The sequence below is a fragment of the Apostichopus japonicus genome, chromosome 23 (assembly GCF_037975245.1).
Source record: "Apostichopus japonicus isolate 1M-3 chromosome 23, ASM3797524v1, whole genome shotgun sequence".
Lineage (NCBI taxonomy): Eukaryota > Metazoa > Echinodermata > Holothuroidea > Aspidochirotida > Stichopodidae > Apostichopus > Apostichopus japonicus.
In genome coordinates this window covers 10,999,232-11,025,628 of record NC_092583.1, presented here as the reverse complement: position 1 = coordinate 11,025,628, position 26,397 = coordinate 10,999,232, and the positions used below count along the sequence as shown (strand labels likewise).

The following is a 26,397-nucleotide window of genomic DNA, read 5'->3' as shown; positions in this document are numbered from 1 at the left end:
ATATCCAACGTGAGTTTGGTATTGTTTCACAATTCTTCATTTTGGTACAAGCGTATTAGTCATTGTTTTGTTGTTTTTCTACCTCTTACCCTTGACCCTATAAATCCTAATTCACGGCCTATATCCCATGGTGAGGCTCACGCACAATGCGCATCAAGAACATCCGCCGTACTAATGAGCACTGAGCTGTTTCGGACGTTGCTCACACATATACACAAGGCCACACACGAGCACAAAACACTTTACACCCCCCCCCCCAACCCTACCACCTCCTCGGCCTTTGGAAACGTGCATGTCCAATCATGTTATGGTGCCACCTTTTGGTGACAAATGCACATTCAACCTACGAGTTTAGTTGCATCATCACCAATGGTATAAGGTTGGACGACAATTTCAGTACCATTTTCGCACAAATTATCAATGGTGTACAATAGTGAGCGTTACCATAATGACCAGCTTCAAATTCTGAGCGTCGCAGGATTCTCTGAATTTGTTTAGACCGATTCTGCAAGGTTCAAGTTTTTTATAGATACGTTTTTGCAAAACTATCAAAATTGAAACAGTAGGAAATATTGCTGCTTTTCCACAGCTAAGAAAATGAATTCTTAAAAGAAGAACAAAAGATATCACTTTCTTTTTGTACGATAAAGAATTTAATGTATAGAAATACTGCCAGGGCACTGGATATGCCAGTCAAACGATGAAACCTGATCCGACTGAAGAGAATGAAAATAAACTTTCTTATACAGGCTGAGAACATTTAATTAGTCCTGTTTACTAAAGACTAATAAATATATATCATAAATACACTTAAAGTAATTCATCACCCTATTCGACATATTAAAATTAAAGCTTTTCATACAGGACAAATCCTATAAGAACATATTTTGGCCAAAAGATGCAGAAAAGTTTCATCTTATTTGTTAAGCTATTAACGTAAAACAATGGAATATCTCTTCCAAGTCTACGTACTGCTAAACTGCACCTGCTTAAAAAAAAAAGTTTTTTTACGTCGGGTTACATTTGGTAAACAGTTATTTCTGATTAAATTATAACGTAGAAAAGAGCAACGAAATTTATGGCTAGAACGAGAATCGAGATAGAACGAGATTGACCTATTGGTTACTAGTACAGCGCTCTACCAACGTAGCTATCCAGCAATATATGAATTAATTATGATAATTGTTTCATATAAACAAATATAATTGTTCTGGTATGAGACCAAACACATTTTCCTACCTGCTACATAAGAAATTGATTTTAAATTGCATTCATCGTAGTTTGTGCTTTTACCACAGCTGAATTCTCAAAGTTTCCCGGATTACTCCCTTTTTTGCCCATATGTCCCAAAATTAAACTTTTGTAGATTGTTATAATATACTGACTCATTCTCTTCTTCGTCAATAATTGTCCTCGTGCTTCGTGCATCTGGAATTTCGTAGGCTACCGTCACGTTTTCATATATGATTACTCTAGAAGTAACGGTTCTAGCTACACTATCGGTGTTAATATCGCAATAATCGTATGCTACATTCACCGAAGAGGTTACATTAGCAATAGATTTGGAATTTAACTCAGAATCGGTATGTCTACGTTTCCGGTAAAGTAGAACCAATATTATTGACAACGCAAATAAGAGAAACCCTATGACAGGGATTAACGAAACAACAGGAAATTGATTACCAGGTGGTTTACTTGAAACTGTGTTTGAGGCTGGTGTTGTTGGTAATTCCAGAGGGCTAATTGCTAACGTGATGCTTGCTACAGTTGTGTGATCAAGGATGTTAGCAGAACAATTCAGACGCACATCACCTATGAATGTTGTATTAGTTGTAACACGCACTGTTATCATTGATCCTACCACAGACAACTCAATACCAGAATCCTCCAATTTCTTCGGAATGGACCACTGCACAGATGAAGTTGGTAAAGATGAGCATGTATAAATTTTTGCTTGTCCTGGATACAGTACAGCTGGATCAGTTGTAGTAATTATTGGATCAATGAAAATAATCAGTTCCTCGTAAACATTAATAGGACCGACAGAACACCGGTCTTTATCGGGTGCTACTGGTGCTACGCCATCACGTTCACATGTAAACACAGTGCCATTTTGACTTAAAGATGGTTGTACATTTATCCTGTTATACCGTGTCATTGTCCTTACAAAACCTGTCGTTTCATCGAATATCATATCACTATCTGAACTCCAGCTAATGGAAGCTAAAACTGACGTAGACTTATAACATGTTAAAGTCACAGTTTGTCCAACAATGATACCATACGTGTAATTTGTAGTACAATATGTCTGATCAATTGGTAGTGTTGATATGGACAGGTTTGTAGAAGCAGTAAAGTCTACCCAAATTACGTCGCAAAAGAATGTCTGGTTAGTACTAATATTATATGGAGCAGTTTGTTCGGTGTAAACTGTAGCATCGTCCAGTCCCGCTGAACCTGACGTTAACTCTTGTCCCGTTTCATCTGTTATCACCATGGTGATGTCATCTTCTGGTTTCGAGTCTGACACTGAACATTGCAGTGATATAAATTCTCCAGCTAATACAATATCGTTGAAGTTTGTAAACAGAGACACTGTCTGCGCAGAACACTGACTCTCAAAAACAAGCAATAGATGAAAGAAATAAGCAAGTAACGGAACGAAAAGCAATACCCAACGAAGATAAACCATTTTGGCTTCAATACGTGAACTGCTACAAACAGAAACAAGCAAGAGGTCCTAACCGTATAGCTACAACAACAACATGCATACGGTTTTGTTTTCGAAGATGATTCACAACGGTCATGTTTACCAATTTATATGAAATTTGCGGCTGTACAGTTCTCAGATAGATATTTAGTATTACAAAAACAAAAAATAACACGAATACGATTTCTCTAAATCAAAAAGATTTTCCCACTTCCGCTAGAAAACAGTAGTATATACCTGAATATGGTATGGAGTGCACTACACGACTATTGTCAGGTTTGAGGTAACTTTGTGAAGCTTTAAGAAGTTACGGTGCATACGGTTAAGACTAATGATCAAATGTTCGGCTTGTTCCATGTAAATAACAGGAACAGGGTGGGTAAGTACTGAATGGTATATTTTTGACCATTTCATCTAATATCACCATATTGATGTTATCCTCCTTTGGATTCGTATTTGACACTGTACATCGTAGCGAAACCGATTCTCCAACTGATATAATATCGTCCAATATTGTAAACAGAGATACTGTGTGTCCAGAACACTGATTCTAAAAGAGCAGCAGTTCATAGAAAACCATTGATCCTCCAATAAAATTCATTCTTGCAATTTAGGTAGAGTTGAATAAACGAATATTATACATGCGGAAAACCTTCCCAGTGACCGTTAAATACGGATATTCTTGAGGAAGTATTCACACCTGCAACAATGAACTTAAGTAGCTGCACATTGCTGAAAGAAACAAAATAATAATTGCAGTGACGTATCATGAAGTGGATTTCTCAAATTGATGGCGATGTATAATAAATTATATAATGTAGTGCATCTATCAACTATAGCTATTGTGTGACCAGAACATTGCATGTCAGAGGTCAATAGCACGTTGAGATTGTAACCAACATAAAACGAAAAGGAACTCATTTTCCAGAAATGGTAACTTTTTGTTAGATTTGAAACAGTAAACAATTCAGCTCAGTGTCGTTGTGTAAGCCATTAGATTAAGTGTAAAGTATATAGATAGTCCTGGGAGGATAACACACATTTCGATTTAACATTACTGTTACATTAACAGTGAAGAGGCGAAATGAGTTGACGAGAGCCTTTAAACTTTTGGATCTGTTATGAGCTACTCTGCTGTTGCATGAACTAGTTTCACTATGTAATTTCTGTATATAATATCCGTGGTACGTGGTGATGTTTTTGATTTGGATGTCCAATTGGTATTATGGAAGTGTGGTTCGATGCTCGAATGTTTCCTCTATAATAAGTATACCATCAGACAAAAACAAAACTGTAGAACACAATATCAGCAAATTAGAAACAAACCTTTACCTTCTAGAGAGTTGTCTCTAACACAAATTCACGAACTGGCTTGATTCAAAACTGGATCTCTTGTACTGAATACTTGATTTACGTTCCAACGAAAGAGATGCAATAAAACTGAATTTATGTTAGTATTGCTGACAGAGTATCAATCGTTAAGTTTACAAAGGCATGTAGTTGAGGACACTTACACAAGCGCATTTCCGTCTGCCATATAGGTTTGTTACCTACAGTTATACAAGCGTACCAATATTTGCACTCCCAAAGTACTCAATTCACTGACTCGTAACGTTCAGATGTAGTTATATATAGTTTACAGGAAGTAAAAGCAAATCTGTGTATGACCGTTATAATGACCACCTTTGTTGACTTCCATAGAACATCATATGTAACACCATATATGATCATTGTGAAAGATGAGTCCATACTGTGTCGTTAAAGTAGGCTAGTGTGTCACCTAACTGATGCAAACATATATGTTGCTGTTGTATTATAATTTAACACCCAGAGATCATCATATACTAATTCGTGCTACATGCCTTTCAAACGGCTCGTACATTACCATACGATGGTACTTTTGACTTTTGTCAACCTATTTAGTTGATGCCTTTCATTGATGTCATCTTAATGCCATTTTACAACAGCATCATATGTGTTCTATGAGACTACTGCTTTGCAAATAGGCTACCATGTTTATGCGTTTACCGCTCTACGTTTATTCCTTTAAATGATTCTATAATCTTCTCAGAAGACTATCATTTCCTTTGCTTTAAGAAGATTATAATAGAATGGTTGTTTAATCTGCAAAATATTCAATTGGTGGTTACTTTGGGCTTGCCAACGTCGTCGATGGCATTATTGTGTTGTGTATAGTTCCGCCTGAAGAAACGTGCATTGGTCAGAGTTCAGCTATAATAGGGTCAGAGCGATCTATAATTATAAAGCGTGAAGCACGTGAACGCATCACGTGCTTTGAGTTCCTTCCAGACCTCAAGGGCATTAAATTTCATTCATTTTTACCATTCGTTTTTAGAACTTCTCTGACATAGTGTCCTCGTTTATGTAATAGTCTGGAATATATTTAATGTTGCAGACATATTTTAATGCTTTCCTGGAAGATATTTACTACGGTTTCTCACGCATGATCATAAAGAATTAGCTAAGATATTGTATCTTACATGTCCTTAATTTTACTCTGTTTAAAACAATTAGATTACAGACGCGAGTATTCGATCTCGACGAGCCTGGGTGCTTGGAGGTAAGTTGGAAATTTCTTTGCTCCAGTTTTGGTTGTGGCAAATTTCTAGTTAAGAGTTATTTCTTGCTAGTGTTCTTTCAATTTGACCAATTAAAAGAACATCCCGTCATAGGAGTCCCCTTAACCTTCCAGGTCGTGTTGCCACTTACAAATAAACGGCATAAATCTCGCAAAATAAAAGGAAAAAACGCAAAAATTCATCAAGGGATGATATGATATTACTGTATAGACTTTATAATACCACTATAGGCGACTCTCGTCTTAGCCCTAGAAAGGCTTTTAAACGTTATAGGTCTACGCAGCATGCATGTTGTCTTCACATTGGTTTGTTCTCTCTCTCATGTAGCCAACTATTCTGCCAAAGTACGTGCTGTTAGATTGATATATGTACAAGTTAATATACTCGGTACACGCAATGTGCATATACGCTTTGAATAAAAATTTGCCAAACTTGATGCATTATACAAACAAAAGCCTGTCGAATAGGAAATTATTTCAATTGCCAACATCCCGTCCGTAAGCCAATGCCTCAACATCTAAGAACTCCATAAATAGATGCAACTTAGGAGGATCAACGCCTATACACAACTCAATCGCAGTAAAACTTACTAGAAATCCAACCTTCTATAAAACACACCGTTAGAAGGTAATGATGAATAAATATATAGGACATGTAGAAATATATTGACGCATAATCGTTTCTTGAAAATATCTAACGAATTAAGGAAGAGAAACGTCTTTAGAAGCTGGGAAATCAAATGTTAAATCCTTCTTGTTACAACGAACATGCTCTGACCGAGGAGAAAGACATGGACATGTGATCTTATGATAAATACATTCAAACTATGGACGTTATATATATATTTAAAAATGTTACATGTTTAGAGAACGCCTTTCTCTCCATCTAAGACATGACAATAATAAATATTCAATGAGTCGATGCATACTTCTACTACCAACAACGTATGCTTTATTAGTTCTCAAAAGGGAACAAAAACGCTACTCAATAAAACAAAAACAAAACACCGCATAAAACATTATCTGAGTTGAATGTGTCATCTGACTACCCTGTTCACCAAACATGAAACAAAATCAACAGCTAAATATGCTTGATTATACTTCTAACATATACTTCTAACATATACTTCTTACATTTATAAATCTAACATATATACATCTAACATATTTACATCAAACATATACTTTTATACAACACCTAATTGTATTCTGGTCATTTGATTGGCCAATTGCTCGTTGATTGCATGCAAAATCCGCTATATTCTATTATATAAAATAGAACCATGGGTTATACTTTTTTGGTAGCACTTTTTTTGAATGGTAAGAGAGCAGAGAAACCTGTCTGTTCAAAACAATCTGTTGCATGAGTGCATTTTACCCATCTTAATACAACATGAGTTACACACACCGATGGTAGTGTTACTCTAACAAAAATCCGCTCTATGAGAGCAATGGAAATATCCAATTTTGAAGGTGTTGTATAAAACAAATAATGAATGGTTTTTATTCGTGCAAAAGTGCAAATACTTCATTCGTTGAAAGATGTAATTTGTTCCATTCAACACGGCTGCGCCTCGTTGAATGGAACATTCCATCTTTCAACTCATGAAATATTTGCACTATTGCTCTCATAACCATTCATTATTTGTATAATAACATATACTTCTAACATATACTTCTAACATATACTTCTATCATATACTTCTAACATATAGATCTATACAATTAAGGCCGTTTGTTTCTTTTGTATAGCTTTCATCATCTGATACAAGCTTGGAGAGAAATTACCCAGTCTGTTTGTTTATTAATGTCATCACATTTACTTTAAACTTCAATTCAAGTTTTTATTGTATTAATAAACACAGTAAGTGCACCTATAAGGCTTTCCTATGAACGCTTAACGTTGGATCTCACGAAAATCCTTCATATGGAACTCCTATGACGAACAACATATTTCAAGTAAGATGTTCGGTTTATTCCGTGAAAAGTAAAACCTGAATATGAAGAAAATCAGCTATTGTACGTTATTCTCTTAATTATACGGTTGGTCGACAACTATTAAGAAACAAACAAAAAAGTTGATCTACAGCTATTTACAATAAAGTTCTTTTCTTCCGTATAAAGTTGGTCAACAGCTATTTAAGTTTTGATTTGGCAACCTATTTAAAATTAAGCTCTACATACAGAGGTGATGGGCAGTTGACATATAGAAAAAGGTCATTTTCACTTCAATATTTCAAATTAACTTCTTAATTTCATGTATTTACAGTTGATCGATTCCTTTTACAATACAGTTTTTGACTAAACTTTGCACATAATGTTGCAACTATTTAAAGTGATGAGGTTCTTGAAGTTTTCAACAATTGATTGACAACAGCCGCTTTCAAATAAATTATTCGCTTGTATATGCACTGCAGTTGTATTGACAGCTGTTTGCAATTTATTTTATATTATTTATATTATTTATTTAAGTTCGTCACTCCCATATACAGTTGATATAAGGTAGTTGAATAATTCAGTTATTAACTGAAGTCTGTAGACTGAGCGTAATGTATATGCAGGTGTATACACTGGTCTCGAATCCAGCTCCCTCTAAAACAAACATGTAGGCACGTATAGAGTTGACATCATTATTTCGAACATTTACAGTATATATCACTTTTCGGTTTCATTCAGTACATACTGGATGCTACATATGTCAATTTGCAAGCACTGAAGGGTAATACATTCCTCCTCTTACTCCTCCACTTAAGTCAAAGAGTTTCAGTCAAATACGGATGCTTTTGAAAGTATTATTGGTGCTTGTAACTGTCTAATACTAATTATATAATACAACATGATCATGTGAGCTTATTGCACCAATACAACGAACAAACTACCAGTTGTTATCGGGACTAGGTAGTCAAATCCTATGAAGGAAGTGCAAACATATTTATCACTAATATGGCATTGATGCATTCTGCACCACGTATAGGTCTACGTTATGTAAATTCACTGACCCGAATATCCAATGCCTGCAATTCGTAACCTACTGATAACAATGACATTGCAATGCCTGTACAAAAGCAGGAGGAAGTTCACGATTGCCTTAGCCAAATGAGGACGTTACTATATGCCCGCCCTGCCCCATCATCTAGGATCAACCGACTGAGCATAAAAACAAATGCGAGATACAGGCTAATATATATTGTAAAACTGTCTCTCTAAGTAGTAAGTTGAGGTACCAAAATGTACCAAAGTATGTAGGCTTACAATACCTATACAAACAAAGTACTTTTTTTTGGTCTGCCAATTGAGTTTGATTGGGCAGTATATTCCAAAAGGCTTGAAGGAGTAAGGTTTGGTTATTTCGAGAGAAAAAAATCAGTCGGCAATAATCCAACTGATGTTTTGAAATAGAAATAACAATATCTATCGACGTTTTCACTGTTTGCCACATCTAATACTAGTATAGTGTTTACCAAGTGTAGTGGATGTCATTGTCCATTAATAATAACCGTGCCACAGACATGCTAGCGGTTTGTTTGCACGTCTTTTCTGAGGTATCTATTGCCTTCCATGTTCCATTGACTTATGTATGACACATTCTTTCACATGCATATTCATAAATTACAGAAGAAAATCTGTGAAATATGTTACCATTAAGAACTTGAAAAAAAGAGACTTTACGTTCCTTATGTTTATGCCTCTTTGGCAAATTTTAGGGGAAATTAATAACGTTAACGACGAAGAATTCCCCTCTCAATCGAATGATAATCTTTGTAAGGCTCATCAGATTTTACCGATAGGAAAGAAACGATATCTCAAACTTCTCATATTTCGTGTTCTGATGAATGATACATGTTCCATGTTGACAAATTATCTATAACAGTTGCGTTGATAACGTACCAAAGCGGTAGCGTATAGGATTCTTACTATATGTATGGTTCAACGATAAGGAAGTGTAAGGTATCGTTACGTTTGTATTGCACATATAGCCTGCCAAGATTAGTAAAACCAACAACCGTTTTCGACGAAAATCAATGAAGCTTAAATTTTCTGTCACTTCCTTGTTGACAGCATGTCTCACTCAAATCGAATAAACTAGTATAATTGCGGATACACTCAGGCGATTTAGACAAAGTCGCCCATTTGGTCACATGTTCAAAATAATCAGCGATTTGTTTACGTTGGAATTTATTACCTTCCTATGACTTGGTTTGAATGGAAAACTAAACATCACCACAAATGACGACAGTCTATTCCATTCATATGACCTTTTTGACCAATATTAACAAGTGTCCCATTAACCGGGTGTCTAATATCCAACGTGAGTTTGAAGTTGTTTCACAATTCTTCATTTTGGTACAAGCGTATTAGTCATTGTTTTGTTGTTTTTCTACCTCTTACCCTTGACCCTATTAATCCTAATTCACGGCCTATATCCCATGGTGAGGCTCACGCACAATGCGCATCAAGAACATCCGCCGTACTAATGAGCACTGAGCTGTTTGGGACATATCGTTGCTCACACATATACACAAGGCCACACACGAGCATAAAGACACTTTACAACACCCCCCCCCCCCAACCCTACCACCTCCTCGGCCTTTGGAAACGTGCATGTCCAATCATGTTATGGTGCCACCTTTTGGTGACAAATGCACATTAAAACCACCGAGTTTAGTTACATCGTCACCAATGGTATAAGGTTGGACGAAAATTTCAGTACCATTTTCGCACAAATTATCAATGGTGTACAATATTGAGCGTTACCATAATGACCAACTTCAAATTCTGAGCGTCGCAGGATTCTCTGAATTTGTTTAGACCGATTCTGCAAGGTTCAAGTTTTTTATAGATACGTTTTTGCAAAACTATCAAAATGGAAACAGTAGGAATATTACTGCTTTTCCACAGCTAAGAAAAGGAATTCTTAAAAGAAGAACGAAAAATATCACGTTCTTTTTGTACGATAAAGAATTTAATGTATAGAAATACTGCCAGGGCACTGGATATGCCAGTCAAACGATGAAACCTGATCCGACTGAAGAGAATGAAAATAAACTTTCTTATACAGGCTGAGAACATTTAATTAGTCCTGTTTACTAAAGACTGATAAATATATATCATAAATACACTTAAAGTAATTCATCACCCTATTCGACATATTAAAATTAAAGCTTTTCATAGAGGACAAATCCTATAAGAACATATTTTGGCCAAAAGATGCAGAAAAGTTTCATCTTATTTGTTAAGCTATTAACGTAAAACAATGGAATATCTCTTCCAAGTCTACGTACTGCTAAACTGCACCTGCTTAAAAAAAAAAGTTTTTTTACGTCGGGTTACATTTGGTAAACAGTTATTTCTGATTAAATTATAACGTAGAAAAGAGCAACGAAATTTATGGCTAGAACGAGAATCGAGATAGAACGAGATTGACCTATTGGTTACTAGTACAGCGCTCTACCAACGTAGCTATCCAGCAATATATGAATTAATTATGATAATTGTTTCATATAAACAAATATAATTGTTCTGGTATGAGACCAAACACATTTTCCTACCTGCTACATAAGAAATTGATTTTAAATTGCATTCATCGTAGTTTGTGCTTTTACCACAGCTGAATTCTCAAAGTTTCCCGGATTACTCCCTTTTTTGCCCATATGTCCCAAAATTAAACTTTTGTAGATTGTTATAATATACTGACTCATTCTCTTCTTCGTCAATAATTGTCCTCGTGCTTCGTGCATCTGGAATTTCGTAGGCTACCGTCACGTTTTCATATATGATTACTCTAGAAGTAACGGTTCTAGCTACACTATCGGTGTTAATATCGCAATAATCGTATGCTACATTCACCGAAGAGGTTACATTAGCAATAGATTTGGAATTTAACTCAGAATCGGTATGTCTACGTTTCCGGTAAAGTAGAACCAATATTATTGACAACGCAAATAAGAGAAACCCTATGACAGGGATTAACGAAACAACAGGAAATTGATTACCAGGTGGTTTACTTGAAACTGTGTTTGAGGCTGGTGTTGTTGGTAATTCCAGAGGAATAATTGCTAACGTTATGTTTGCTGCAGCTGTTTGGTCAAGGATTTGACCTGAACAAACCAGACGGACATCACCTATGAATGTAGTATTAGTTGTAGCACGCACTGTTATCATTGATCCTACCACAGAGAACTCAATACCAGAATCGTCCAGTTTCTTCGGAATGGACCACTGCACAGATGAAGTTGGTAAAGATGAGCATGTATAATTGTTTGCTTGTCCTGGATACAATATAGCTGGATCAGTTGTAGTAGTTATTGGATCAATGAAAATATCCAACTTCTCATAAACATAAATAGGACCAACGGTACACCGGTCTATGTCGGTTACTGGTGCTACGCCATCACATTCACATGTAAACACACTGCCGTTTCTACTAACAGATGGTTTTACATTTATCCTGTTATATTGTGTCATCGTCCTTACAAGGCCTATCGTTTCATCGAATGTTATATCACTATCTGAACTCCAGCTGATGAAACCTACCCCTGACGTAGAACTATAACATGTTAAAGTCACAGTTTGGCCAACAATGATACCATCCGTGTAGTTTGAAGTACAATATGTCTGTTCAATTGGTAATGGTGAAATCGTCAGGTTTGTGGAAGCAGTAAAGTCTACCCAAGTAACGCTGCAAAAGAATGTCTGGTTTGTACTAATTTCAAATGGAGTAGTTAGTTCGGTGTAAACTGTAGCATCGTCCAGTCCCGCTGAACCTGATGTAATCTGTTGTCCCGTTTGATTCGTTATCTCCATGATGATGTCATCTTCTGGTTTCGTGTCTGACACTGAACATCTGAGTGATATCGATTCTCCAGCTAATACAATGTCGTTTAATCTCGTAAACAGAGACACTGTCTGCGCAGAACACTGACTTTCAAATACCAGCAATATATGAAAGAAAAAAGCAAGTAACGGAACGAAAAGCAATATCCACCGAAGATAAACCATTTTGGCTTCAATACGTGAACTGCTACAAACAGAAACAAGCAAGAGTTCATAACCGTATAGCTACAACAACATGCATACGGTTTTGTTTTCGAAGATGATTCACAACGGTCATGTTTACCAATTTATATGAAATTTGCGGCTGTACAGTTCTCAGATAGATATTTAGTATTACAAAAACAAAAAATAACACGAACACGATTTCTCTAAATCAAACAGATTTTCCCAATTCCGCTAGAAAACTCAAAACAGTAGTATATACCTGAATCTTGTATGGAGTGCACTGTAGGACTATTGTCAGGTTTGGGGTAACTGTGAGACTTTAGGAAGTTACGGTGCAGACGGTTAAGACTAATGATCAAATGTTCGGCTTGTTCCATGTAAATAACAGGAACACGATTGGTAAGTACTGATTGGTATATTTTTGACCATTTCATCTAATATCACCATATTGATGTTATCCTCCTTTGGATTCGTATTTGACACTGTACATCGTAGCGAACCCGATTCTCCAACTGATATAATATCGTCCAATCTTGTAAAAAGAGATACTGTGTGACCAGAACACGGATTCTAAAAAAGCAGCAGTACATAGAAAACCATTGATCCTCCAATAAAATTCATTCTCGCAATTTAAGTAGAGTTGAATGAACGAATAATATACATGCGGGAAAAAACCTTTCCAGTGAACGTTAAATACGGATATTCTCGAGGTATTATTCACACCTGCAACAATGAACTTAAGTGGCTGCACATAGCTGAAAGAAACAAAATAATAATTGCAGTGACGTATCATGAAGTGGATTTCTCAAATTGATGGCGATGTATAATAAATTATATAATGTAGTGCATCTATCAACTATAGCTATTGTGTGACCAGAACATTGCATGTCAGAGGTCAATAGCACGTTGAGATTGTAAACCAACATAAAACGAAAAGGAACTCATTTTCCAGAAATGGTAACTTTTTGTTAGAAATTGAAACAGTAAACAATTCAGCTCAGTGTCGTTGTGTAAGCCATTAGATTAAGTGTAAAGTATATAGATAGTTCTTGGAGGATAACACACATTTCGATTTAACATTACTGTTACATTAACAGTGAAGAGGCGAAATGAGTTGACGAGAGCCTTTAAACTTTTGGATCTGTTATGAGCTACTCTGCTGTTGCATAAACTAGTTTCACTATGTAATTTCTGTATATAATATCCGTGGTACGTGGTGATGTTTTTGATTTGGATGTCAAATTGGTATTATGGAAGTGTGGTTCGATGCTCGAATGTTTCCTCAATAATAAGTATACCATAAGACAAAAACAAAACTGTAGAACACAATATCAGCAAATAAGAAACAAACCTTTACCTTCTAGAGAGTTGTCTCTAACACAAATTCACGAACTGGCTTGATTCAAAACTGGATCTCTTGTACTGAATACTTGATTTACGTTCCAACCAAAGAGATGCAATAAAACTGAATTTATGTTAGTATTGCTGATAGAGTATCAATCGTTAAGTTTACAAAAGCATGTAGTTGAGGACACTTACACAAGCGCATTTCCGTGTGCCATATAGGTTTGTTACCTACAGTTATACAAGCGTACCAATATTTGCACTCCCAAAGTACTCAATTCACTGACTCGTAACGTTCAGATGTAGTTATATATAGTTTACAGGAAGTAAAAGCAAATCTGTGTATGACCGTTATAATGACCACCTTTGTTGACTTCCATGGAACACCATATGTAACACCATATATAATCATTGTGAAAGATGAGTCCATACTGTGTCGTTAAAGTAATGTCATTTTACAACAGCATCATTTGTGTTCTATGAGACTACTGCTTTGCAAATAGGCTACCATGTTTATGCGTTTACCGCTCTACGGTTAACGTGTGTTATTCCTTTAAATGATTCTATAATCTTCTCAGAAAACTATCATTTCGTTTGCTATAAGAAGATTATAATAGAATGGTTGTTTAATCTGCAAACATTCAATTGGTGGTTACTTTGGGCTTGCCAACGCCGTCGGTGGCATTGTTGCTGTGTATAGTTCCGCCTGAAGAAACGTGCATTGGTCAGAGTTCAGCTATAATAGGGTCAAAGCGATCTATAATTATAAAGCGTGAAGCACGTGCACGCATCACGTGCTTTGAGTTCCTTCCAGACCTCAAGGGCATTAAATTTCATTCATTTTTACCATTCGTTTTTAGAACTTCTCTGACATAGTGTCCTCGTTTATGTAATAGTCTGGAATATATTTAATGTTGCAGACATTTATTAATGCTTTCCTGGAAAACATTAACTAATGGTTTCTCACGCATGATCATAAAGCATTAGCTTACATGTTGAATCTTACATGTTTAAATTTACCCCGTTTAGATCAATGAAATTGCAGACGCAGGTATTCGATCTCGACGAGTCTGGGTGCGTATAGATAGAGGTAACTTGGAAATTTCTTTGCTCCAGTTTTGGTTGTAGCAAATTTCTAATTAAGAGTTATCTTTTTGCAAGTGTTCGTTTAATTTGACCAGTTAACAGTTTGTTTAGAACATCCCGTCATAGCAGTCTCCTTAAACTTTGTAGGTCGTGTTGTCACTTACAACTAAACGGTATAAATCTTGCAAAATAAGAGGGAAAAAACGCAAAATTCATCAAGGGATTATATGATATTACTGTATAGATTTTGTAATACCACTATAGGCGACTTTCGTCTTAGCCCTAAAAAGGCCTGTGCACGTTATATGTCTACGCAGCATACATGTCTTCCCGTTGGTTAGTTCCCTCTCTCGTGTAGCCAGCTGTTCTGCCGAAGTACGTACTCTTGGGTTTATATATGTACAAGTATATATACTCGGTACACGGAATGTGCATAAACATGTTCAACAGACAGTTACTCTTGCACTTGCACATATTGCCCTGCCTGTTGTGGAGTATGCGGCACCTGCCATCGCCAACATCTTTGAATAACAATTAGCCAAACTAAATGCGGTATACAAACAAAAGCCTGTCGAATAGGAAAATATTTCAATTGCCAACATCCCATCCGTAAGCCAATGCCAATGCCAACATATTTTAGAAAACAACTTTCTAAAAAGATGCATCTTGGAGGATCATGGCCTACACAACTCAATCGCAGTACAACTTACTAGAAATCCAACCTACTATAAACACACCGTTAGAAGGTACTGATGAATAAATACTGTATATAGGACATGTAGAAAGATATAGACGTATAACCGTTTCTTGAAAATATCTAACGAATTAAGGAAGAGAAACGTCGTTAGAAGCTGGGAAATCAAATTTTAAATCCTTCTTGATACAACGAACATTCTCTGACTGAGGAGAATGAAATGGACATGTGAACATATGATAAGTATATTCAAACTATGGACAGTATATATATTTAAAAATGTGACATATTATGAGAATGCCTTGCTCTCCATCTAAGACATGACAGTAAGAAATATTCAATGAGACGATGCATACTTATACTACAAACAAAGTATGTTTTATTAGTACTCAAAAGGTGACAAAAACGCCACTCAATAAAACAAAAACAAAACACCGAATAAACATTATCTGAGGTTAAGTGTGTCACATGACTACCCTGTTCACCAGACATAAAATAAAATCAACAGCTACATATGCTAACTTATACTTCTAACGTAATCTTCTAACATATACTTCCAACATATACTGCCAACATATATATATATCTAACATATATACATCTAACATATATACATTAAACATATCCTTGTAACATATACTTCTAACATATACATCTAAAATATACTTGTAACATATACTTCTAACATTTACTTCTATACATTTAATGTCGTTAGTTTCTTTTGTATAGCTTTCATCATCTGATACAAGCTTGGAGGGAAATTATACAGTCTGTTTGTTGTATGAATGTAATCGCATATGCTTCAAACTTCAATTAAAGTTGTTATTGTATTTAAAAAACACAGTAAGTGCCACATTAAGGCTAACCTATGAACGCTTAACGTTGGAACTCACGAGAATCCTTCATATGGAACTCCTATGATGAACAACATATTTCAAGTAAGATGTTTATTCCGTGAAAAGATAAACCAGAATATGAGGAAAATCAGCTATTATACGTTATTCTCTTAATTATTCAGTTGGTCGACAAGTATTTACAAACATAAAATAAAGTTCGTCGTTTCCTATCATAGTTGATTGACAGCTATTTACAATAACGTTCTTTCCTACCGTATAAAGTTGGGTCAACAGCTATTTAAGTTTTGAGTTGGCATAAGTCGCTATTTAGAAAAAGCACATTTTCACTTCAAGATTTCAAAGCTAACTTCTTAACTTCATGTATTTACAGTTGATCGAATTCTTTTACAATAAAGTTCTTGACTTAACTTTGCACATAATGTTGCAACTATTTAAAGTGAGGTTCTTCAAGTTTTCAACAATTGATTGACAGCAGCTGTTTTCAAATAAATTCTTCACTTGTATATGCACTTGCAGTTGTATTGACAGATATTTGCAATTTATTTCATTTTATGTTATTTTGCTTATTTAAGTTCTTCACTCTCACATAGAGTTGATATAAGGCTAGTTCAATAATTCAGTTATTAACTGAAGTCCTTAGACTGAGCGTAAAGTATGTGCAGGTGTATCCAAGTGTATACACTGGTCTCGAATTCAGCTCCCTCTAAAACAAACATGTAGGCACGTATAGCGTTGACATCATTATTTCGAACATTTACAGTATATAGGCCTACGTTATGTAAATTCACCGACCCGAATATTCAAATGCATTCAATTCGTTACCTATGATAGCAATGACATTGCAGTGCTTGTTCAAAAGCAGGAGGAAGTTCACGATTGCCTTAGCCAAATGAGGACGTTACTATATGCCCGCCCCTGCCCCATCATCTAGGATCAGCCGACTGAGCATAAAAGCAAATGCGAGATACAGGATTATATATATTGTAAAGTTGTCTCTCTAAGTAGTAAGTTGAGGTATAAAAATGTATAACAGTTTTAAGGCTTACAACACCTGTAAAAAAAAAAGTATTGTATTTTTCGTTGATCTGCCAATTGAGTTTGATTGTGCAGTATATTCCAAACGGCTTGAAGGAGTGCGTTTTGAATATTTCGAGAGAAAAAATATCAAAATCAATATAAGTATAAGTCAATATAAGTATATATCAATATAAGTCATCAAAAATCCAATTGATGGTTTGAAAAAAAAATAACAATATCCTACGACATTTTCACTGTTTTCGCATCTAATACCAGTATAATGTTTGCCGAGTGTAATGGACGTCATTGTCCATATATGATAACCGTGTCACAGACATGCTAGCGATTTGTTTGCCACGTCTTGTCTTTGGTATCTATTGCCTTCCATATTCCATTGACTTATGTATAAGCTACTGTCCTTATTGCACAATAACACATTCTTCCACATGCATATTCATAAATTACATAATGAAATATGTGAAATATGTAACCATTAAGAACTTGAAAAGAGAGACTGTACGTTCATTGTGTTTATACCTCTTTGGCACATTTAGGGGAAATTAATAACGTTAACGACGAAGGATAACCCTCTTAATGGAATAATGTTATAATCTTTGTTAGGCTCATGAGATATTGCCGATAGGAAAGAAACGATATCGCAAACGTCTTATACATAATACATTCGTCTACTGATTTATAATACATGTTCGATGCTGACACATTAACTGTAACAGTTGCATTGATAACGCACTAAATCAGCGTTAGCGTATAGGATTCTCACTATATGTGTGGTTCAACGATAAGGAAGTGTAAGGTATCGTTACGTTTGTACTGCACATATAGCCAAGAATATACCTCGTACAATGAAACCAAGAACCGTTTTCGACGAAATCAGTGAAGCTTATTTTGTCACTTGCTTGTTGACAGTATGTCTGACTCAAATCGAGTAAACTATTATGTTTGCGGACACACTCGGCGTATTAGACAAGGTCGCATTTTGGTCACAGGTTAAAAAAAAATCAGCGATTTGTTTACACAATCTTTTTGTACGTTATTTAATGTAATGTATAGAAAAACTGCCAGGGCACTATCACGGCACTCTAACGATGAAACCTTTTCAATGTACAGAGACAGAAATATGACGAAAGAATACACCAAACCTGATCAGACTGAAGAGAATGAAAATAAACTATCCTACACAGGCTTAGAAGAGTTAACAAGTCATGTTTACTAAAGACTAATAAATATATATCATCGAAGAATTCATCAACAAAATTCAAAACCATATATCAAAGACATCATGTATGATAACAGGGGTGTGTCGGAGTGAACCCCCAGTCCCCTTTAAACTTACACAAAGATGCAAGTACTTATTTGAACAAACTTGCACTCATACCTATCTAAATTCCGCAAAACCATATTCAAAATCTTAAGTTTAAAACTTTCCATGGAGGACAAATGCTATGAGAACATGTTTTGGACGAAATATGCAAAAAAAATCAGCTTATTGGTTAAGCTATCAACTTTAGACAACGGAATATCTCGTTCAAGTCTACATACTGTTAAACTGCAACTACTAACAACATTTTGTTTACGTCGAAGTACATATGGCAAACATTTGTTCCTGATTATAACGTGGAAAAAAGGAACGAAATTTATGGCTAGGATGGCATTCACACAATTGACAAGCGTTCTACGAACTTAGCCATCCATCCATTCATATTTGAATTAATTATGGTAATTGTTTCATATAATAAAAATATTACTGTTCTGGTATGAGATCGAAAACCCATTCCTATCTGCTACATGAAAGACCCAATAAATGTAGCCCGGTAATTATAGGTTCTCGAAAACGGTTTAATTGAACAATTTTAAATATTTCATTCATCTTAATTGTGCTTTACTACAGCTGAATTCTAATACTTTCAAGGCTTACTCTCTTTTTGCCCATTTGTCTCAAAATTAAACTTTTCTGGATTTTCATAATATTCTGACTTATTCCCTTCTTCGTCAATAATTGTCCTCTTGCTTGGATTTTCGTTTCCCATTTTAGCATCTGGAATTTCGTAGGCTACCTCCTCGTTTTCGTTTATGATTACTCTAGAATATTGTTCTTTCGAGTTGGGGCTGTTTTCAGAGATTGTGGTTGCTTCAGTGTTCGAAGTAACGGTTCTAGTTACACCACCGGTATCAATATCGCAATAATCGTAGCCTACATTCGCCGAAGACGTTACACTAGTAACAGATTTGGAATTTGACTCGGTATGTCTACGCTTCCGGTAAAGTAGAACCAATATTATTGACAACGCAAATAAAATGAACCCTATGACAGTGACTAACGAAACAACAACATATGAATTACCAGGTGGTTTACTTGAAACTGTGTTTGAGGCTGATGTTATTGGTAATTCCAGAGGGCTAATTGCTAACGTTATGTTTGCTACCGCTGTTTGATCAAGGATGTTAGCAGAACAATTCAGACGCACATCACCTATGTATGTAGTATTAGTTGTAACATGCACTGTTATCATTGATCCAACCACAGAGAACTCAATGCCAGAATCGTCCAGTTTATTCGGAATGGTCCACTGCACAGATGAAGTTGGTAAAGATGAGCATGTATGATTTTGTGTTTGTCCTAGATACAATATTGCTGGATCACTAGTAGTAATTATTGGATCAATGAAAATAATCAACTTCTCATAAACGTTAATAGGACCAACGGTACACCGGTCTATGTCGGTAACTGGTGCTACGCCAACACGTTCACATGTAAACACACTGCCATTTTGACTTACAGATGGTTGTACATTTATCGTGTTAGTCATGGTCATGCTCCTTATATTACTTTTTACTTCCTCGAATGTTGTATTACTATCTGAACTCCAGCTAATGGACCCTACCACTGACATAGAACTATAACATGTGAAAGTCACAGTTTGTCCAACAAGGATACCATCCGTGTAGTCTGTTGTACAATGTGTCTGTTTATTCGGTAATGGTGATATCGTCAGGCTTCTGGAAGCTGTAAAATTTCCCCCAACCGCGATACAAGTGAATGTCCGGTTACTCTCAATAATGATATCCGTGCTGATTTGTTGAGTATAAACTGCTACATCAGGCACCGGTACTAATTCGAACTGGCTCACGCCGTCTAGTATCAGCATGCTGATGTCATCTTCTGGGTTCGAGTCTGACAATGAACATGTGATTCGATTCACTAGCTAATACAATGCCGTTGAATCTCGTAAATAGGGACAATGTGTGTACAGAACAATGACTCTCAAAAACCAGCAATGCACCCAAAAATAAAACCAGCAAAGGAAAGGACAATACACTCCGAAAATAATCCATTTTTTCTTCTATTCTTTAAGAGTTGGAGAAAGAAATTATTCCAAACTGTGATTGGTAAATCAACCCTATCTCATAACTCCAGCTACGGCGATAATATACATACAGTGTTTCCATATAAGATAGATATCGTAACAGTAACTTTACGAGAAAATAAATAAAAACTGTGAAGTCCCCAAATAGATACTTTATATTAACATATTTTGTTTCGAAATCACGAAGATTTATCAAAAGAGAAAACAACACAAAACTTGAACATGATTTACATTCCACAATATGTCCATCCACTCTGTTGTAAATATTTCCTTATGAGTCACTGTCCTTTACGAGTGTGTTTGGTGTAAGATCTTACACTGCGAGTCTTTATATAAAAGTGAATTCACTGAACCGAAAAATCTCACTTTGTACTCTCTAAATGTAATTTTCTTTAAGTTATGACACGCCATTGTATGCGTACATGATTTTAATAGAGACACTGTCTATGCAGAACCCTGCCTCTCAAAAACCAGCAATTGATGAAAGAAATAAGCAAGTCACGGGACCAAAAGCAGTGTTCGCTGAATATAATCCAGTCCGAATTCAATAAGCTGACAACTACTAACAGAAAACAACCAAGATGTTCTAACCGTTTAGCTACAACAACTACGTACATACGTTTTTATTTTTCGTAGACGATTCACAACGGACATTGTACCAGATTATAAGAATTAACGTTTGTAAAGATTCTTATTATTAAGAAAACAAAAAATAACACGAACATGATTTCTCCAAATCAAAAGATTTTCCAAATCCGCTAGAATACTCAAAATAGTAGGATAAATCTGAACATGGTATGGAGTGCACTTTTGGACTATTATCAGGTTTTGGGGTAACTGCATGTGATAACTGTTTGATTACAAATTGCCCGGCTAATTGACAAGTGACACTTAAGAAGATATGAAGATAAGTGTAATACTAATCATTATTAAAGATAAGAACGATTGCAGTACAAAGATAAGAATGAATTCTTCTTAGGTGGCTTTATAATAAAGAAAATAAGAATGTTCATAAAGTTAAGAACAATTACAGACTTAAGAAGATTATTCTTTTTAAGTCAAAGATAAAAATGTTCTTAACTTTTAGGATTTTTAAAATTCGGCATGAATCCATCATTTAATGCCTCAGAGTCACCATTGAAGGGTAATTGTCTTCGACGTTGTAGAAACTGAGTGGTCCACGTCTCCAGTGAATTCTTACATTTCTAATTATCTCTATGTGATACTTGGACTCTTGTATAATGGTGTCCTTAGACATTTTTGTATGCATATGCCCAATGCCGTTATAAAGTTTACTCAAACCCCCTCCTGCAAATTGAATGACAGTAGTGAACGTAACTTCTTAACTTTAAAAATATCAGTTTTTGCAATATATTTAGACAAAAAGACTGCTTGGGTAATCACAGTGGTTCGAATGTATTTCGATAAAACAAATATTGGGCAATAAAGCTTAAGAATAAACCGACAGTTAATCATGGGTTTCAGTTTATTAATATCTTCGTGTTTTAAACAGAAACTACTGTGTGTCCGTTAAAATTGGTGACGCCCTTTAAGAATAGTAACAAATGTTCACTTATAGTACTAGCTTTAGTTGCGTGAGCGATATCGTTATTCTTCTATGTATAGATTACAAGTTTACCTGCACAGTTAAGAGGGTAAAACTGACATGGTCCGTAAAATATTCGCCAGGTCTCACAAACCCCATTTCTGGATATCTCACACGTTGATATATTGCTCTTTCATAACACTCAGATTTTCAAATGATTTGATAAAGGCCTATGGACATTCATCTGTTCATGACTTCGATCTGGTAAGGTGGAGTTTCATACGCGTATGCATACTTGCTAATGATGTTTGGTTGAAAACTGCAAACGTATTGGAAAGATACTGGTAGCAAAAGATATAGTTTTCGAAGACAGGCATATTTAATAAAAGTATTCCCCTCGTTTTGCGGACAATATATATGAAGTAATCGAATATCTAAATGTTGAATTTAAGTATTTACAAAGTAATCGACCACACGGATATGTTGATAGCAAATGTTAACACATATGGAATTCTCATCTTCCTCTACTGCAAAGAAATAAATAAATGGCGCTCGTCTGATTTAAGCATTTTACAAATGCGGCAAATAGAGGGTGGCTTACACGTTATGTTGGCAAATAGGTTTTCATTTGATCTTGTGATCACCAGGTCGGGTGATATATATATATATATATATATATATATATATATATATATATATATATATATATATATATATATATATATATATATATATATATATTCTAAATGCACTCTGACCAGGTGGGTTTAATTGAGAAAAGCTGTCGAAATCGAAAGAAAGACTTTTATTTTCTGTTGCCCTTATGGCGCGAACGATTTACCGTAAAATCAATGCGACTGTCCATATCAACATGTTCATTACACCAATGTAACCTATATATACTCGTACCGTCAACTTTTTGACCTAATTCCACTAAGGAAACGTCTGGAAGCACCTGTTTATTCATTGCAATGGAAGGAAATGACACAATTTCGCAAGCTACATCGGTAAGACCAAAGAAAGACAGGCTAGCCACGAAAGTAAAGAAGTCCTATGCCTAACGGTCGTTAACAAAACAGAGAGATTTGATTGGCGCATGATCTGTTGGGCGGGGCTTGCAAATTTTGATTGAAGTTTGTAGAATCTACGGATTCGTTAATGAACCTGGCGAATTTTATTCAACTCAAAATGTTAAACGACAGATAACTCAATAAAATTAATGAATATGAATATGAAAATTGCATTGCATTTTCACTGAGCTTTTAGAGGACAGTAAGCTGGAAAGGTCGAAGTTTAAATTTGGCAAACACACACTGAGACTTTAAGATACTTTCGCCGATATATCTGTTTCGTCCCTACCGCCACCATCCATAAATTATTTGACTATGTACAGTCACAATGCAGGCTACACAGTAATATAATGTAAGCTGAACACATGCATGTACAGGACATATTGTAAGAGATGTTTGATGGACTTATTACGTAACATGTATAGACTCTACTGGGTCTGCTCACCGACGCGAATGAGTCTCCCTACATTAAAATAAACTTGATGCTACGGCTGTTATATTTTCCTCCCCCTTTCTACATATACGCTTCACAGAAGCCGGCGCGATCACAGAAGGAACGAATCACACACACATAAGCAATCACTGGAAACGAATCGCTCATAGCGTGATGAATAGTAAAGATCGACCCAGCGCATTTAGCGGAAAAAGTGGCTGGCTGATACGCCTTAACCAAGGCTTTACGTAACAGGCGGCTTCGCGCCTCTTGGGCTAACATGAAGGAGTAGACTGTGTTGCCGACCCACCGACTGGCCGAATTGACAAGGTCATCGTAACATTCCCATCACCCTATACTTCCCTTTATAATATATCGCGTTTATGAAAACAAGTTTAACTAATACAATAATATAATGTTGCAATCAGCACAATTCTTTTCAATTATTTCACAATTTTATACTTCAACTTCTTCAACTCTGTCATGAAATCTAATTTAATTCGATACCATATTGGGCAGACTAGGCTTACTATAGCGTGTAGAAACACATATCGTTTTTCTAACCAATACCTTATCGTTTTAGAAATTAAACACCTTAGAATTCCTGCCCTCATACTTCCCTCTTCCCCTCTCCATCTGCCCCCCACTAACCCCACCAACCATACCCCAACCCCCACCCGCACACACCAAACCCCAACACCAGTACATTTCTTTCCCCCAAAAAACTGATACCTTTACAACCGAAGTAGTATTTAACCACACAATTTATTAATCTAACCTGTCAGTCAAGCCATGGTCGCACCTCAGAATGCGATCATGAAATATTAAAATTGAAAACTCCTAGATTTATCAATACATGCATGGAAAACAGTATATCCATCGACAATTTAACACCAGCTACCCCAAAATATTGTTAACACTGTGATCATCATACCAAACTGAGACTTCAATGCAAACCGTCTTTTTGATATCAACGAAGTCACTTATCGACTATCATCATTATTATGATTATTATTATTATTATTATTATTATAAACAATTATTATTATTATTATCATTAAAATTCCCTCTAGCAAAGACAAACTTGAGGGAAAGATGAACACACACGCAAACGCACACACAAACAAATGGACAATACTTGAGTATTTTGTGATCACATCAAGAGGAAGGATGACAGAGTGTTGAGTACTTACTGTCGGTTTCTTTTCGAGGTCTTCTAATGGAGATGCTACGTTTGAGCTGTGGCTGCAGGAGTCACGTGATCTGTGGCTGCAGGGGTCACGCAAAGCGCGATGATATGATATCGATGGTCAACGACTCAAGAATTATTCACATTTACAAATATCATTTGAACGATGTGTTCCGAATGAGCGCTGTTGTATATGACGGAGAGCAGCACTCGGTATTAAGTATATAGAACGTATATCAGCTTACACACAATCCTATACAACTTTCTTTAATAGCTGTTTAACACTGCAGGTTACGTTAATACGTTATGTTGTGTTACTTTATTGCAAGGATTTTCAAAATGTTCGGAATTTCTTTCTTCGGGGACTGTGTGTTTAGTTCCATACAAACAACAATATACCTATACAATGACAACATTAACGTTAAAATAGCACGCTAAGTGTTTAAGTATGTCACATATTGTATAGAAATATTCGGATATTGATTGGTTATACGATCCAGTTTGAATCTTTATTTTCCTACTTTAAACCACGCAGGTGTCAGTGGTATATAACATATATCGTACTTTAGCAGGTTCTTCTTCAAAGTTCTAGATGACAAGATGTATGTAGTGATCTATTAGTTTGTGACGTATTTTGATGATTGAATATCATTATTTATATGAGATGCATCTAGAAAATCAAAACTACACACAGTGTGCATGCAGATAAATGAATGCCATGTACTTTGAAAGCAGTATTGCGAGCAGCTTCCGTGAATTTTATACCTGAATTTTTTTTATAGAAAAAATGATTTCGTGACGGATGTATTCCATTTTAAACTACTTTAATGAACTTGATCCTGTTAAAATATTCAATGAATGCTAATTCAAAATTAACTTCGGTTATCAGACGTTGCAAGAAATATGTATTTATTGAGTTCTTAGAATTAATAATTGTGTATGTAGGCATGCATTGAGCAGTCGACGATATCAAGTCAGACTTAAAGGAGCATACCAGGGATTTATAATATCGTTAAGGGGTGCATCTAAAAAACGTGAATAGCTATTGAAACACTGCTATAGCATCCGAATGTTTCTTACTCCTTAGGCTACGCTAATATCAAGACTATAATTCGGCATAAAGCCATCATTTAAGAGCCACAATGTCACCCATTTAGGGCAATTGTCTTTGGCGTTGTGGAAACTGAGTGGGTCAACTCTTCAGTGAATTCTTAAATTGTTAATTATCTGTATGTGATACCTGGACTCTTGTCTAATTGTGTCCTTAGACATTTGTGTATGCATATGCCCAAGCCGTTATAAAGCCAACCAAACCCCCTCCTGCATAATGAATGACAGTAGTAAACGTAACTTCTTAACTTTAAAAATATCAATTTTTGCAATATATTTAGACAAAAAGACTGTTGGGTAATCACAGTGGTTCGAACGTATTTCGATAAAACCAATATTGGGCAATAAAGTTTAAGA

General features: G+C 35.6%; 2 protein-coding genes across 4 annotated transcripts in view; both read right to left on the bottom strand.

The window, feature by feature from the left end:
• LOC139964488 (uncharacterized) overlaps positions 1-4,697 on the bottom strand; it is a 133,688-nt gene extending 128,991 nt beyond the window's left edge. Inside the window, exons 1-2 of one of the 2 annotated variants that reach the window (XM_071966079.1) lie at positions 4,043-4,697; positions 645-3,442 (exon numbers count right to left, since the gene is read on the bottom strand). In XM_071966079.1, the coding sequence (XP_071822180.1) occupies positions 1,322-2,692 (1,371 nt within the window). In that variant the 5' untranslated portion in view covers positions 2,693-3,442; positions 4,043-4,697 and the 3' untranslated portion in view covers positions 645-1,321. Of the gene's footprint in view, positions 1-644; positions 3,443-4,042 lie in introns of those variants that run through there. The other variant, XM_071966077.1, reaches the window with a different exon arrangement.
• Positions 4,698-10,264: 5,567 nt separating this feature from the next.
• Positions 10,265-25,152, bottom strand: LOC139964490 (uncharacterized). Of its 2 annotated transcripts, none has more exons than XM_071966083.1 (2): positions 24,935-25,152; positions 10,265-13,063 (listed from the first exon to the last, which is right to left on the bottom strand). In XM_071966083.1, the coding sequence occupies exon 2, from the start codon at positions 12,306-12,308 to the stop codon at positions 10,941-10,943; it is 1,368 nt and encodes a 455-aa protein (XP_071822184.1). In that variant the 5' UTR covers positions 12,309-13,063; positions 24,935-25,152; the 3' UTR covers positions 10,265-10,940. The 2 variants fall into 2 exon arrangements, with proteins under 2 accessions (XP_071822184.1, XP_071822183.1); XM_071966082.1 differs by lacking the exon at positions 24,935-25,152 and adding an exon at positions 13,666-13,863.
• Between the last annotated feature and the right edge of the window lie 1,245 nt (positions 25,153-26,397).

Bases quoted from the DNA above. Each gene is read 5' to 3' on its own strand.
- LOC139964490 (XM_071966083.1), bottom strand. From the start codon at position 12,308: ATGGTTTATCTTCGGTGGATATTGCTTTTCGTTCCGTTACTTGCTTTT.